The 16,016-nt window shown below is 42.3% G+C and overlaps 1 protein-coding gene across 5 annotated transcripts in view; it reads left to right on the forward strand.

Annotated features, from left to right (window-relative positions):
• prrt4b (proline rich transmembrane protein 4b) overlaps nucleotides 1-16,016 on the forward strand; it is a 32,950-nt gene that overhangs the window by 5,551 nt on the left and 11,383 nt on the right. For all 5 annotated transcript variants that reach the window (XM_080207594.1, XM_080207589.1, XM_080207591.1 and 2 more), the window contains exon 2: nucleotides 1,456-2,671. In XM_080207594.1, the coding sequence (XP_080063720.1) occupies nucleotides 1,516-2,671 (1,156 nt within the window). In that variant the 5' untranslated portion in view covers nucleotides 1,456-1,515. The remainder of the gene's footprint in view (nucleotides 1-1,455; nucleotides 2,672-16,016) is intronic.

The following is a 16,016-nucleotide window of genomic DNA, read 5'->3' on the forward strand; positions in this document are numbered from 1 at the left end:
TGTTTCTTGGAGTAAAAACACCAGGACTTTTTGTGTCTGATGCTTATACAAAGCTAATAACTATCTGTGTGTGTGTTTATATGTATGTGCTTATGTTGTGTGCAGGTAGACATGTGGATATGTATATGTACCTGTTTCTGTACGTACCTGCAAGTTTAGTGTATCTGCCTTGGCTGATTTTTAAAACTTTTATAACACAATATGAAGGAATTTCATTAGGGTTGCCATTTAGGCTTGGATTTATCCTTGGAGGTTTCATCATATGACCTCTTCCCTCCAAACATTCCATCTCTTGCCACTGAATCTCCCATGCCTCTATCCTGACAATTCACTGCTTTCCCATGACATTGGAAAGTGAAGACTCTACTGTATCTTATTGGACTGTTCTTGTATGTCAATTATTTTGCCATTTTGAATATTTTCACAACCAATAAATGGAGTGTTCAAGAAAAATTACTTTTTTTTAATGCCCTTCTGATTTTGCTCACAGTATTTCCCCAGTGATTAATCATTCATTCCTGCAGAACTGGCAACCGTAGATCTCATAATTTTCTGTGGCCCATTATGGACACAGGTTGTGCAAGATATGCTCCCAGGTTTAAAAAATAAAACCAATAAGCTATTGAGCTGGTCTTTGATGACAATATTAAAATATTGTCAAACCCTTTCACAATGATTTGCCTTTTCAGTTAATTTCCCTTGCATAGTTTTTTCTCTTCTGAAGGTATTACCATTTGGGTGGCATGGTGGCACAGCTGCCTCATAGCGCCAGGGACCCTGGATCAATTCTGGCCTTGGCTGACTTGTGGAGTTTGCACATTCTCACCGTGTCTGTGTGGGTTTCCTCCCGGTGCTCCGGTTTCCTCCTACCATCCAAGATGCACAGGTTAGGTGGGTTGGCTGTGCTAAATTGCTCCTTCATGTCCTAAGATGTGTAGGTTGGGGGAATTAGTGGGTTAAATACATAGGGTTATGGGGATAGGGCCTGGGTGGGATGCTTTGTCAGGAGAGTCAGTGCAGACTTGATGGGTCGATTGGCTTTCTTCTGCACTGTACAGATTCTTTGCTGGATGTTGGTTTCTTTTCAGTTTCTCACCCAAGTTTTCACATTTGAACCTGGGCAGTGATGACTGGTGAGCTTTTGTCTCCGGGAGACAGTGCAGCCACAGCCTATCCACCCGATAGTCACATTGGCACGCCGTTGAGTTGATGTTATACCTTAGCTGATTTTTCTCATCCTTGGGGATACTGGGATCCAGAGTAGAAATCCTACCAGCGCCCCAACTGAGACTGAGAAAGAAGACAGAACTCACAGGTTTGTATTGTGCAGTTCCATATTGAGCCATGCCTTTATGCACTGAGCTGAACTTTTCCATTGATACAAAAACATTGCTTGAGCAGAAAACTCTGGAACCTTATTATATTCATAGGTGAATATATCTCTTTGTTTTTCAGGCTTTTTGAAGACCATTCCTAAATAATTAAGGGTCATTTCACAGCCTGGAGAATATCAATATGTTGTACAAAGGTATTATTTTTCTGAATGTTATTTCCACATTAATAATGGAACCAAAAGTTGCAGCTCTTGGAGTTAAGGAACATGAAGCAGCTCTGCTCAGCAGTCCTTCACCAGATGTGATTGGTCTTGTCAAATTATCAACCACAAGACAACAGGAATTCCGACTAAACCTACCTCTGGCATCCTCTGAAATGCCTGCAGAAACAGATAGTAGTGTGGGTCCTTTGCTGGTGTCTCAGATGTCCACAACACCATCTTCAGAAAGACAAACCGGCACAGGACCATCTTTGACATCCTGGGTACCTACATTGCTACCTGTTGAAAGTGGAGCTGGTACACGTTCATTGCTGGTGCCACACATCAGATTTGGGTCCAACAGCAAGACTACAAATACCCCATTGTTTGACCATGATGAAGTTGGTTTGCCCCAAAGTGCTAGACAACTGCAAGCTACCATGTTTCCAAACAAAAATCAGATAGCCATCTTACCTTCTACAGAAAGTCCTCAAGGATCCATTCCCTCAAATCTCCCAGAATTGATGAATAAATCTCTATACAGTGATTCAAGTGACCTTCCTATTCAAAACCTATCCAGTGATGGATTACAGACAATGGGATCCATGGCTACATCATCCTTCACCACAATGTACCTTGCTCCACTGGAAAACACTTCGCAAGAACCTTCTCCTGCAGGATCAATGGTGCCAACCTTTACATTTCCTGGTCTTCCACAAAGACCAGCCACTGTGAGACCAACCATCAGTCAAAGTGCTGAGGTGTTAACTAAGCCACCAAGTGAACTGACATTTGACCTTTTGGATACTGACCGTTCTGTTCTTTTCTCAGTGTCCGAACCGTCGCCATCTTTGAGAAGTATTACCCATCAGGCTGTCGCAATAATAGAGGATCAATCAAGCAATCGGTCATCAGCTTACTCTGTAACATCAAAGGATATCATCCAGTTCAATAAAGGTGCACTGTCCAATAACACTGCAACTCACAATACTATACCGGGAACGAGTGTGCCAACAAGTAGATCTGATAAAATGGGATCTCCCAACACAGGAACGTGGGACTCTTTAACAATTTTTTCTTCTACTCCAACATACCAAACTCACCAAAAGATCGCTGAGCAGCCAGAACGGGCAACAGGTGAGATTTTTAAACAAAAATCCCTACTTGTATAAAGAAACAAGATTGTGCCTTTTCCTGTAAGAATGATTGCCAAATTTCAGAAAATCCAGTTTACATGACAGATATGACAAGGCAGTGGGTGCTCGGTTGTTGAGGATATTCAAGGTTGAGATTTGGAATCTGAGAGAATTGAGGGATAGAGGAATCGTGTGGGAGAAGGTTGGGGATCAGCCATGATCTTGCTAATTGGCAGAGTAAGCTCGAGGGGCTGAATGGCTGGGTCCTGCTCCTAGTTATTATGTCTGCGTAACGACTCAAGTTGGTTACATAATGCTTTTATTTCTGGTATCTCTAGAACGTTCTATCAAATAATAACAAAAATAAATGCATAGACGTTGGAGAATACTTGCTACAATGTGCCTGTAGAATTGGAGAATAGCACCAGAGGAAGGCCTTTTCATTGAGGTGAGCTCTGTCCTTTTCAAAGAGTGAATGGTTAGACCCACTCTGTAGTTATTTCTCCACGTCCTTGCAAATTGTTTTCTCTTTCGAGTCCTTGTTCAGTTCCCTTTCAAAACTAATATTGAATCTGCTTTAACCATGCTGTTGGGCTTACTATGATTTGATTTATTATTGTCACATGTATTGGTGTACAGTGAAAACTATTGTTTCTTGCATGCTATATCATTCATAATGTACACGGAGAGAAGGAAAGAAGAAGTGCGGAATATAGTGTTACGTTCATAGCTAGGGTGTAGAGAAAGATCAACTTAATGTAAGGTAGGTCCACTCAAAAGTCTAATGGCAGCAGGGAAGAAGCTGTTCTTGAGTCCATTGGAACGCAGTGTCAGTCTTTTGTATCTTTTTCTTGACAGAAGAAGGTGGAAGAGAGTATGTCTGGAGTGTGTTTGGTAGTTGATAATGCTGGCTGCTTTTCTACAGTAGCGGAAAGTGTAGATGGGGTCCATGGATGGGAAGCTGGTTTGCGTGATGGACTGGGTTATGTTCACAACCCTTTGAAGTTTCTTGTGGCCTTGGTCAGAGTAGGAGCCATACCAAGCTATGATAATACTTTCTATGGTGCATCTGTAAAAAATTGGTAAGAGTCATTGCAGACATGCCTTTTGAGAAAGTAAAGGTGTTGGTGAGCTTTCTTATCTCTAGAGTCAGCATGGAGGGACCAGGACAGGTTGTTGATGATCTGGACACCTAGAAATGTGAAGCTCTTGACAATCTCCATCCCTGTTGATGTAGATGGGGGGGGCATATCCTCCACTATGGTCCCTGAAGTTGATAACTATCTCCTTCGTTTAACTGACATTGAGGGAGAGATTATTACTGCACACCATTTCACCAGATTCTCCATCTCTTTCCTGTACTCTGTCTCATCATTATTTGAGGTTTGACACACTATGGTGGTGTCATCAGCAAACTTGAAAATTGAGTTGGAGGGGAATTTGGCAACACAATCATAGGTGTATAAGGAGTATCGTAAAGGGCAGAGAACTTGGCCTTGAGGGACACTGGTGTTGAGGATAATTGTGAAGGAAGTGTTGTTGCCTATCCTTACTGATTGTGATCTATGGATTGGGAAGTTCAGGATCCAGTCACAGAGAGAGGAGCTGGGCTCCAGGCCACGGAGTTTGGAGACGAGTTTTGTAGGGATGATGATGTCGAAGACTGAGCTGTAGTCAATAGGAGTCTGACATACTCCTGTTCGGGATTTATCCAGTGTTCAGCATGTGGCTTCAATGGGCCACAGTGGTTGTGTTCAGTCAAGGCTTAGAGAATGGTGGGTGGGGGCAGGCGGGCTGGCAGTGATGGGACAGTTGCATTACTTGTCCAATGACTTCAGTGTCAAGTTCTATTTGATAATCACACTTTTGGCCATTTAATATAGTAGAGATACTATAAATGCAAGTTACTGCCTTTTGTTTCTATAACTTCCTTCACTGTCACTTAGATTAAGCTGTAGAAGATGTTATGATGCTCTTCACAGCTCAGCCGCCTTTTGATGCTCTCAGTCTAGGTTTGGAAACAGGAAATGATGAGTAAGCTGAGGCAGTGGTCAGTAGATGGTTTCAGTGGAACGGGCTTTCACGAGCAGAGGAGAAAATCTGAAAAATAAACTAAAACTCTAGTGCAGTAATTTGAGAGGCAATGCTCTTCACTCAGAATGTCATTTGACTAAAAGGATTGATAGGTTTGAAGAGAAAAATAATAGAAACTGTAGAAAATGTGAGAAAAATGTTAAAAAGGAGCATCAGGCACTCACTGCGGCATTTATCAGTATTCTGTGCATATCTGTTCCTGATTTATATCGTTTGCTCCTTGGAGAGTGATGAAAGAAGCATATTAGAACCCAGTGCATGTACAGCTAGATCTACAGACTGCTTATACTCCTTATCGCTTTGCTTCGGTCAGTCACTGTTCTTCTTGTCCTTGCTGTGTCTTGTGCTCTTGCTCCCCACCCTGCATCCCCTCCTTTTCTCCAAATCCTCCTTTCACTCTGTCTCCCCCTCCTTGTTCTGCTTCCTTCTCTCATGCACTTGCTCTGCCTCCCACTTTTTTGTACTCTCGTTCTGACTCCACCTCCCCTTCGGGCTTTGCTTCTTCCTCTCATGTGCTATCTCTCTCTCTCAGTGCCTCTCCCTCTTCCGTGCTCTTTCCCTCTGCTCCCTAGCACTTTCACTGCCTTCCCTTCTTGCACGCTCTTTCTGTTTTTCTCCCTTGCTCTCTCTTTGTCACCACCTCCTCAAGCGCTCTCTGTCTCTCTCTCTCTCTTCACCAGCCTCAGCCCTGTTGTTGTTCCCCTTTCATTGTGATGTGAATGAAGGTCACAAGCAGGATTAATTTACGGGCCACAGCACCCTGTGAGCTTGTTAGCCAAGTCCCAGTTACAATGAGGAAGACCCGCTATAATAGGTCAGGTCTAACATGAGCGTATCCTCACAAAATAAAAGATCAGCAAGGTTGAGAGGAAATTACTGGCATTGCAATTGTGAAATGATGAAGGGTGACAGGACCAAGAATTTCACAGATTTACTCCTGATGATCTAACTTGGCTCATCTGTTGTACTGTATCATGAGACTCTCTCCCAAAGTTCTGCATAATGAACCCTTCAATTGTAATCCACTTCCAAAGTCTGTTACTCTCGTGATTCCAGTCCACGAGATGAAATCTTATTAAATTGGTCAGTCCAGGAAAAATTGAAATCCCTGGAACTGGCATCATTCTAAAGATTAAAACAATTATAAATTATAACTTTATTACATGGTTCTCTATTATATTTGAAAAGAAAAAAAGAAGCATTTATATTGTGCTTATGTAACCAGCAAGATCTCCAGGCAATTTACAGGCAATGAAGTATTTTTGAAATGTAGCCAATGCTGTAATGTAGGAAATATAGCAGTTCACTTGTGCACAGCAAGAGCCTGCAAACAGCAGTTTGATAATCAGGTAAGTTTCTTTGATAGAGAGGGATAAATATTGGTCAGGCCACATGGGGTAACATCTGCCTCAGAATAGAGGCAAGATATCTTTTTGATTCACTTGAGCAGGCAGATTGGGCCTTAGTTAAACATCTCCAAAAGACACACTGTCTCTGACAGCGCAGTGTTTCCCTGGCATGTACTGGAATAGTAAGAAGTCTCACAGCACCAAGTTAAAGTCCAACAGGTTTATTTGGTAGCACTACCCACAAGCTTTGAGTGCTGCTCCTTCATCAGGTGAGTGGAAGTTCTGTTCACAAACAGGGCATATAAAGGCATAAACTCAATTTACAAAATAATGGTTGGAATGCGAGTCTTTATAGGTAATCAAGTCTTAAAGGTACAGATAATGTGAGCAGAGAGAGGGTTAAGCACAGGTTAAAGAGATGTGTTGGGATCTTGGGTTCATGTCACACTATCTGTAACCCCCATGATTCCAACCATTATTTTGTAAATTGAGTTTGTCTTTATATGCCCTGTTTGTGAATAGAACTCCCACTCACCTGATGAAGGAGCAGCACTCTGAAAGCTTGTGGCTTGTGCTACCAAATAAACCTGTTGGACTTTAACCTGTGTTGTGAGGCTTCTTACTGTGTTTATCCCAGTCCAACACCAGCATTTTCACATCATGTACCGGAATGTTAGCCTTGATTTTTGTGCTCGAGTCGTGGGTGTGGGATTTGAATCTGAAATTTTGTGACCCAGAAGTGAGAATGTCACCAACTGGGTCAAGGCGGAGAGCAAGGTTAAAAATAGATAAAATTGGAAAATTCCGGTTATATTCTTACACACATTGAATCCTGCTGATCTACAATTTCCTTAACATTCTCTGCAGATAACCCTTGTGTAGACTTGCCCTTAGTTCAGCCCCAGGCTTTCTATTGAATTCAAACATCACGCCCAGTTGTTGATGTTGGCAGTGAGGGTGGTGATTTAGGTTGCAAATTTTATGTTATTCTAAAGCTAATTTTAACAAAAGCTTCTTATGTTAGCCTGGAATAGCAAATAGATAAGCAGGCAGCCAGCTGTGGCAGCAATTATTTTTGGATTGATTCACGTCGAGGGTCATTGAAGCCAAACGGTCATCTGAACTGGTAAATGGGTTAAAAGCAAATTATTGTGGATGCTGGAATCTGAAACAAAAACAGAAAATACTGGAAAATTTCAGCAGGTCTGGCAGCATCAGTGGAGCGAAAACAGAATTAATGTTTTGACTGTTCTTCAGAGCTAAAGAGAACTGGAAATGGGACAAGATTAATATAGTTGTGGGGGTGATGCAGCAGTAGGGACTGGATAGAGGGTCAGTGGTAGGTGGAGGCTGGGGAGAGATTGACATAGATCTCATGGACACACAGGCAAAGGGAATATAAATGGTGGTTCACTTAATGTTCCACTGTCAGCGCCCTCATCACCATGATCACCACTATGATCCCTAGCCTCCGTCTATGCTGCCCTCTATCCAGCCCCACTGATCTGCCATTTCACACCCCACACCCCATGCCCAACGACAACATAAATCTCAACCTAGTACCAGTTCTCTTTACCTATCATAGAGTCAAAAACTTAACTTTGTTCTCTTTTCGCAGGTGCTGTCAGACCTGCTGAGATTTTCCAGGGTTTTCTGGTGAATGGGTTGTTGATTTTACCAGTATAATGACTGTACAAACAACAAATTTATTTTTGTATGGCACCTTTTATGACCTAAGATTGTCCCAAAGAGCTTTAAGGCCTACATTTGGGATGAAGTCACAGCTGTGAGTATAGGAAACATGGTAGCCAATTTTCGCTCAGAAAGGTCCCACAAACAGCAATATGATAATGATCAGATAATCTGTTTTAGCAGCCTTGGTTGTGGGCTAAGTATTGGCCAGGACTCGGGGAGAACTGGGTGGCATGGTAGCACAATGGTTAGCACTGCTGCTTCACAGCTCCAAGGACCTGGGTTTGATTTCCTGCTTAGATCACTGTCTGTGTGAAGTTTGCACATTCTCCTTGTGTCTGTGTGTGTTTCCTCCGGTTTCCTCCCATAGTCCAAAGATGTGCAGGTTAGGTTGAATGGCCATGCTAAAAATTGCCCTTTAGTGTCTGAGATACGTAGGTTAGTGGGATTAGCAGGTAAATATGTAGGGAGATGGGGGGTAGGGCCTGGGTGGGATTGTGGTTGGTGCAGACTCGATGGGCCAAATGGCCTCTTTCTGCACTGTAGGGATTCTATGATTCTATGAACTCTCTTTGCTCTTCAACAAAGGCAAACAGGGTTTCAATTTAACAATGCATCTGAAAGATGGCACCTCATATATTGCTGTTTTTCCTCAGTACTGCACTTGAGCGTCAACCTGAATTTTGTACTCAGTTCACCAGAGTGAGGCCTCTTTACTCAGGTGAAGTGCTACCAATGGAGCCACAGCTGGCCAGTTATACACTGGGTATGATCAGTGACTGTATAATAAAACAGTGTGTTGCCTTTAACCCACTAAACAGACAGAAAATCCATATGTACTGTTGCAGTGATCTTGCCTAATTGGATAAGCAGAATGGTTGTACAGTTAAATTGCAAGAAACACTTACGCAGTTAAATAAACAGCACCAGAAAGATGATAATAGATAACACTGGTGAATGATGATGAAGCTATAGGCCTATTAAACTGGGATTAGTGAGGATTGGTCATGTTGGAATAATTGAATTAGATTCCTTGAGGAAACTACTAATTGTACAGACAAGGGGAGTGCAGTAGATGTGTCTTTGAGTTTTTGAAAAGTGTTTGATAAAGAGCTACATGAGAGGTTGGTAAGGATCAAGGTTCATGGTTTGTGGTGACATTGATAGGGTTGCTTTACTTAAGTGGCCTAAGAAGATGTTGATCAGCCTTCTCCTTAAACTGCTATAAGCTGTGTGGTGATGGTCCTTCCACAATGATGTTAGAAAGTGAATTACACAAAACAGCAACAATGAAGAAATGGAGATAAATTTCCAATCCTAATTTATGGCATGGAAGGGGACTTGGTGTTGATAATGCTTGCACACAATTGTCTAGTTGATGATAGAAGTTGCCAAGCAGGGAAGATGCTGTCGAAGGAATCCTAACAAGTTGTTCCAGTGCACCTGGGGGATTGTACTGTAGCTCTCAGCCAGTGATGGAGGGATGGATGTGGAGTCCAGCATCATGGGCATGAATCAAACAGGTTGCTCTGGCCTGGACACTGTCAATTGTCATTGTTGCCTCAATCTTAGTTGTACGCCAAGGAGAAGTTCCAGAGAAATGATGGCTGCTTCTTCAAAAGGAGATATTTGGAGAGATACCATTTCTCAGCTACAGTGGGCTGAATGGACTTCTTGTGTTATAACATTTCATGATTCTAGAATACAATATTATTAGTACATGGGGGAGGAGCCATTCCTGAGCTATGGATGTTGATGATTTGTGATTCATGTAGATTTCTTTCTTCTCAATGATGTTGTGCCAGTGAAACCACATAAGAATGCTGTCACAGTGGAGCAGGATATCAATAAGGAAAGCCTTGAAGATTGGGACTCAGCCATGAACCTATTAACTCCCACCTTTTGCTATTCCCTGGTCAGCAGAGTACATAGCTCGGTTTGAGGACACGTGTAGAATTGACAGTCAAGTTAGTCTAAGATTTCAAGGTAAAAAGATACAGATTTGGTTATTATTTCTTGCTTGCCATCTAACTTTACACCACCAATGGTCAGCAGGAAATTGAAGGGCAAATAAATAAGGAGATTACACATTTCTCCAAGAAAAATAGGGTGGTAATAATAGAGGAATTTAACTTGGACAGCTATAGTATTAGGAGTTTGGATAGAGAAATATTTGAGTGTATTCAGGAGGAATTTCTCATTCGGTATGTGGATGGCCCTACTAGAGAGAGGGCAAAACTTGAACTCCTCTTGGGAAATAAGGGAAGGCAGGTGAGAGGAGTATTAGTAAGGGATCACTTTGGGACCAATTACCATGATTCCATTAGTTTTAAGATAGCTATGGAGAATGATGCGACTGGACCAAAAGTTAAAATTCTAAATTGGGGTAATGCCAATTTTGATGGTATTAGACAGGAACTTTCAAAAGTTGATTGGGGGAGTCTGTTGGCAGGCAAAGGGACATTTGGTAAGTGTGAGGTTTTCAAAAGTGTGTTAACCAGGGTTCAGGTTAAGCACATTCCTTTCAGAGTGAAGGGCAAGGCTGTAGAAGTAGGGAACCCTGGATGACTCATGATATTGAGGCACTGGTCAAAAAGAAGAAGGAGGTATATGACATGCATAGGCAGCTGAGATCAACTGGATCCCTTGAAGAGTGTGGAGATTGTTGGAATAAAGTTAAGAGAGAAATCAGGAGGGGCAAGAAAGGGATATGAGATTGCTTTGGCAGATAAGGTAAAGGAGAATCCAGAGATCTTCTACAAATACATAAAGGACAAAAGAGTAACTAGGGAGAGAGTAGGACCTCTTTAAGGATCAACAAGGTTATCTATGTGCAGATCCACAAGGGTAAGATCCTAAATTAATATTTCTCTTCATTATTTACTGTTGAGAAAGGCATGGATGTTAGGGAACTTGGAGAAATAAATAGTGATGTCTTGAGAATGTACATGTTACAGAGAAGGAGGTGCTGGAAGTCTTAAAGCACATTAAGGTAGATAAATCCTCAGGACCTGGTGAAATATATCCCAGGATGTTCTGGGATGCTAGGGAGAAATTGAGGGTCCCCTTGTGGAGATATTTGGATCATCAACAATCACAGGTGAGAAGATTGCAGGGTAGCAAATGTTGTACCTTTTGTTTAAGAAGGGCTGCAAGGAAAAGCCTGGGAACTACAGATTGGTGAGCCTAACATCTGTAGTGGGTAAGTTGTTAGAAGGCATTCTAAGAGGCAGGATCTACAGGCATTTAAAGGGGCAGGGACTGATCAGGGACAGTCAGCATGGCTTTGTGAGTGGAAAATCATGTCTCAAATTTGATTGAGTTTTTTGAAGGGATAACCAAGAAGGTAGATGAGGGCAGTGCAGTTGATGTTGTCTACGTGGACTTTAAGGCTTTTGACAAAGTACGATATGGTAGGTTGTTGCATAAGGTTAAATCTCACGGGATCCAGGGTGAGGTAGCCAATTAGATACAAAATTGGCTTGATGACACAAGCCATAGTGATTGGAGAGAGCTAGTTTTTCAAACTGGAGGCCTTTGACCAGTGGTGTGTCTCAGGGATCAGTGCTGGGTACACTGTTATTCATATTAATGATTTGGATGAGAATTTGGGAGGCATAGTCAATAAACTTGAAGATGACACCAAGATTGGTGGCATTGTGGACAGTGATGAAGGTTGTCTGGGGTTGCAACGGGATCTTGATTAGTTGAGTCAGTGGGCCGATGAGTGACAGGTGGAGTTTAATTTAGATAAATGTAAGGTGATGCATTTTGGTAGATTGAATTGGGGCAGGACTTACTCAGTTCATGGTAGGGCGTTGGGGAGAGTTATAGAACTGAGATCTAGGAGTACAGGTTCATAGCTCCTTGAAAGTGGAGTCACAGGCAGACAGGGTGGCGAAGAAGACATTTGGCATGCTTGGTTTCATTGGTCAGAACATTGAATACAGGAGTTGGGACATCTTGTTGAAGTTGTGCACATATTAGTAAAGCCCCACTTGGACTAGTGTGTACAATTTTGGTCACCCTATTATGGAAAGGATATTATTAAACCAGAAAGTGTACAGAAAAGATTTACTAGGATGCTACTGGGACTTGATGGTTTTGAATTATAAGGAGAGGCCGGTTAGACTGGGAGTTTTTTCCTTGGGGTGTAGGATGCTTAGGGGTGATCTTAGAGGTCTTCAAAATAACAAGGGACATATAGATGAGGTAGATAGTCAACATGTTTTCCCAAATGTAGGGGAATCTAAAACTAGAGAGCATAGGTTTAAGGTGAGAGGGGAGAGATACAAAAGGGTCAAGTGACCCTTTTTTCACTGAGGGTGGCGAGTGTTTGGAATAAACTGCCAGAGATGATAGTAGAGCTGGGTACAATTTTGCCTTTTAAAAAGCATTCAGACAGTTACATGGGAAGGTGGGTATAGAGGGATATGGGCCAAATGCACGCAACTGGGACTAGCTTAGTGGTAAAAACTGAGTGGCGTGGACAAGTTGGGCCACAGTTCCAGCCTATCCACCTATCCTTATAAACCAAGCCATCAAATCCCAATAGCTTCCTAGTAAATCTTTTTTGCACTCTTTCTAGTTTAATAATATCCTTCCTATAATAGTGATCAAAACTGTACACAGTATTCCACTCTCAAAGCCATGCTGACAGTCCCTAATCAGTCCTTGCATCTCTAAATGCCTGTAGATCCTGTCTCTCAAAATACCTTCCAACAATTTACCCACCACAGATGTGAGGCTCACTTGCCTGTAGTTCCCAGACTTTTCCCTGCAGCCCTTTTTAAACAAAGACACAACAATTGCCACCCTCTAATCTTCAAGCACCTCACCTGTGACTATTGATTCAAATATTTCTGCTAAGGGACCTGCAATTTCCTTCCTAGCCTCCCACAATGTCCTGGGGATTTATCTACCTTGATGGTCTTTTAAGACTTCCAGCACCTCCTTCCCTGTAATATGTACACCCCTAAAGACATCATTATTTATTTCCCCAAGTTCCCTAACATTCATGCTTTTCAACAGTAAATACTGATGAGAAATATTCATTTAGGATCTCACCCATCTCTGAGGATCTGCACATAGAGGACCTTCTTAATCCTTAAAAGGCTGTACCCTCTCCCTTGTTACTCCTTTGCTCTTTATGTATTTGGAGAAGCTCTTTGGATTCTCCCTTGCTATATCTGCCAAAACAATCTTGGGTCCCTTTTTCGCCCTTCTGATTTATCTACTAACTCTACTCTGACACCCCTATACTCTTCAAGGGATTCACTTGATCCCAGCTGCCTATGCCTGTCTTGTGCTGCCTCCTCCTTGGCAAGGGCTTCAATGTCCCGAGTCATCGAGTTCCCTACTGCCAGCATTGCCTTTCACTCTAAGAGGATGTGCTTACCCTAAACCCTTGTAAATACATTTTTGCAAGCCTCCCACTTGCCAGACATCCCTTTGTCTTCCCACAGACTCTGCCAATTAACCTTTTGAAAGTTTCTGCCTGATACCATCAAAATTGACCTTACCCCAACTTAGCATTTTAACTTTTGGTCCAGACCTATCATTCTCCAGAGCTACCTTTAAAACTAATGGAATTATGGCCACTGGTCCCAAAGTGATCCCTTACAACACTTCTGTCACCTGCCTTATTTCCCAAGAGGAGGTCACGTTTTGCCCCCTCTCTAATCTGGCCATCCACATACTGAATGAGAAATTTCTCCTGAAAACACTCAATAAATTTCTCTCCATAGGTCCACTAAAATTAATGGAATTATTGTCACTAAACCACTAAAAACATTATCTGGTAACTCAACTTACTTTCTATTTATGGCATGCAGCTGAGTAGAAATACAGATCAACAGCAATTCACTGATGATAAAGTGCTTTCGGATGTCCTGATGATGTAACTAGGTTATGAGTTCTTTCTAATTCTGGAATACTAGTGTGTTCCAGATAAAAATAATTTAAGTTCCATGCTCCATTCCCATTGCTGCCAATTCCAGTAAAGAAACTCTCCTTTGCATGTCATTTGAGCACATGGATGTTTGGTGGGGCCCCAGTTCTCCCACCCCTTCTAAACTGTTATCGGTAACTGTCCTTGGAGGATTAATTACACTCTTGAGGACAAACCTGTCCCAATGTCAGGAGAAAAACTCTGTGGGAGGCAAAGTGGTTAGCAGTGCTGCCTCACAGCGCCAGGGACCTGGGTTCAATTCCGGGCTTGGGTCACTGTCTGTGTGGATTCTCCCCATGACTGCATGGGTTTCCTCCAGGTGCTCCAGTTTCCTCCTGCATTCCTAACATGTGCGGATTAGATGGATTGGCCATGCTAAATTGCCCTTTAGTGTCAGGGGACTAGCTGGGATAAATACATGCGGTTATGAGGATACGGTCTGGGTGGGATTGTAGTCAGTACAGACTCGATGGGCCAAATGGCTTCATTCTGCACTGTAGGGATTCTATCTTGTACTATAGACCTGCTCAATTTTCTTTCTTCTTTCTCTTTCATCCTTTTTTATTACTTTCTCATGTCACTACTGTGAGTGTTTCCTCTTGTATTTGCTCTTGCATGAGGAAGTGAAGGCAGTGCCTTGGAATTGGGGCAATTACTGGCAAAGACATGCAGGCCTGAAAGGTCTAATAGAGGGCTTTCATTACTGTTGTGGATGCTGGGATAGCTCTATTTCCATTATGATCTTTCACTCCAGTGGAGGAAAAAAACGCCCTGGCAAAAGTTTAAATTAGTGTTGATGCATGGACAACATTGAACTCCTGAGCTAAGTCCTCAAACGTAAATCTCCTGCCATTTATCGAACAGCTGGTTCATGTGGAACCTCCATGTGTCTCAGCTTTTTGGCATTAATAGGAGCAATCACCAAGCAGTTACACTAAGCTCATATTGACCATAGGAATCTGCAAGTCAAGCCCGTGGACCACTCACTGCAACACTTTCTGCTCAGAAACCATATGTTTCTCAACTCAGTCACTTGGAAATTATGCATTGTAAACATGGGGCCCATCTTCCACTGAGTGAAAGGAGGGATTTGGCTGAGTCTGTACAATTCTGAAAAGCCACAAATCCCTCGCAATCATTCACATTGAGCTTCACAGTTCACAGGGTTTAACAATGTCCAGGGGATTTTGGATGAAACTCTGTGGTGCTCTGTTAACACACTGCTGTCCAGCAGAAGCTGCTGACACCATTGACATTGTTTAGCCCCTTGCACTTGTTTTAGTAGAAAATGTCTTGCACGTAATCCTTCACGTGTATATTTGCTAAACAAACAGTAAGTAAAGCACTTACAACAATCAATAGTACGTGCCCTGCTTTTCATGAGGCCATTTTACTAATAAATGAACAAAATGATTAAAGGTTCACAAGCACACACTGCATGAACGTGAGTCTTCAGAGTCTGGATCCAATGGCAGTTCCATTATTAACCTTTTGTTAACTGATCAGAAATGCAGTTAGCTAAATCTGGTTTCCCAATAGCTACCGGCCACATGTGGTCAAATGTATCACTGTGTTGTATGAAGGGTCTCGGAGGAGTAATATGTGGCGGGTGGCTGCAGGGATAGATTCTGCATTGCAATGTTAAGATCACAGGGAGCAATGGTGTCTTCCAGACAATGTAAAAAGTGAATTATGATATTTGTATTGTCCACTGCAGACATGTAGTGTTCTCAGGGGGCTTGACAGGGTGGATGCTAAAAGGTTGTTCACCCTTGTGGGAGAGTATTGGATGAGAAGGCATAATCTCAGAGTAAGGGATCACCCATTTAAGATAGAGGGAAGAAATTCCTCCTCATCTCTGAGGATAGAGAATCTGTGGAAATCTTTACTGCAGAGGGCTGGATCATTAAATATGTTCAAGACTAAGACAGATTTTTAATTAGTAAAGGAATTGAGCGTTATGGAGGTAAGGTGGGAAAGTGGAGTGAGGTTTATCACATCAGATCAGTCATGATTTCATTGAATAGCAGGGCAAATGTGATGGGCTGAATGGACTACATCTGCTCCTATGTCTTACACAGTAAAAAGTCTGACAACACCAGGTTTTAGTCCTGGTGTTGTGACGAAGAGGGAGTCCCCTCGAAAGCTTGTGAGTTTACTATCAAATAAATTGGTTGGACTAAAACCTGGTGTTGTCAGACTTTTTACTGTGTTTACCCCAGTCCAACGCTGGCACATCCACATCATGACCTATGTCTTAC

The sequence above is a fragment of the Carcharhinus amblyrhynchos genome, chromosome 19 (genome assembly GCF_965287045.1).
Source record: "Carcharhinus amblyrhynchos chromosome 19, sCarAmb.v2.hapA, whole genome shotgun sequence".
NCBI lineage: Eukaryota > Metazoa > Chordata > Chondrichthyes > Carcharhiniformes > Carcharhinidae > Carcharhinus > Carcharhinus amblyrhynchos.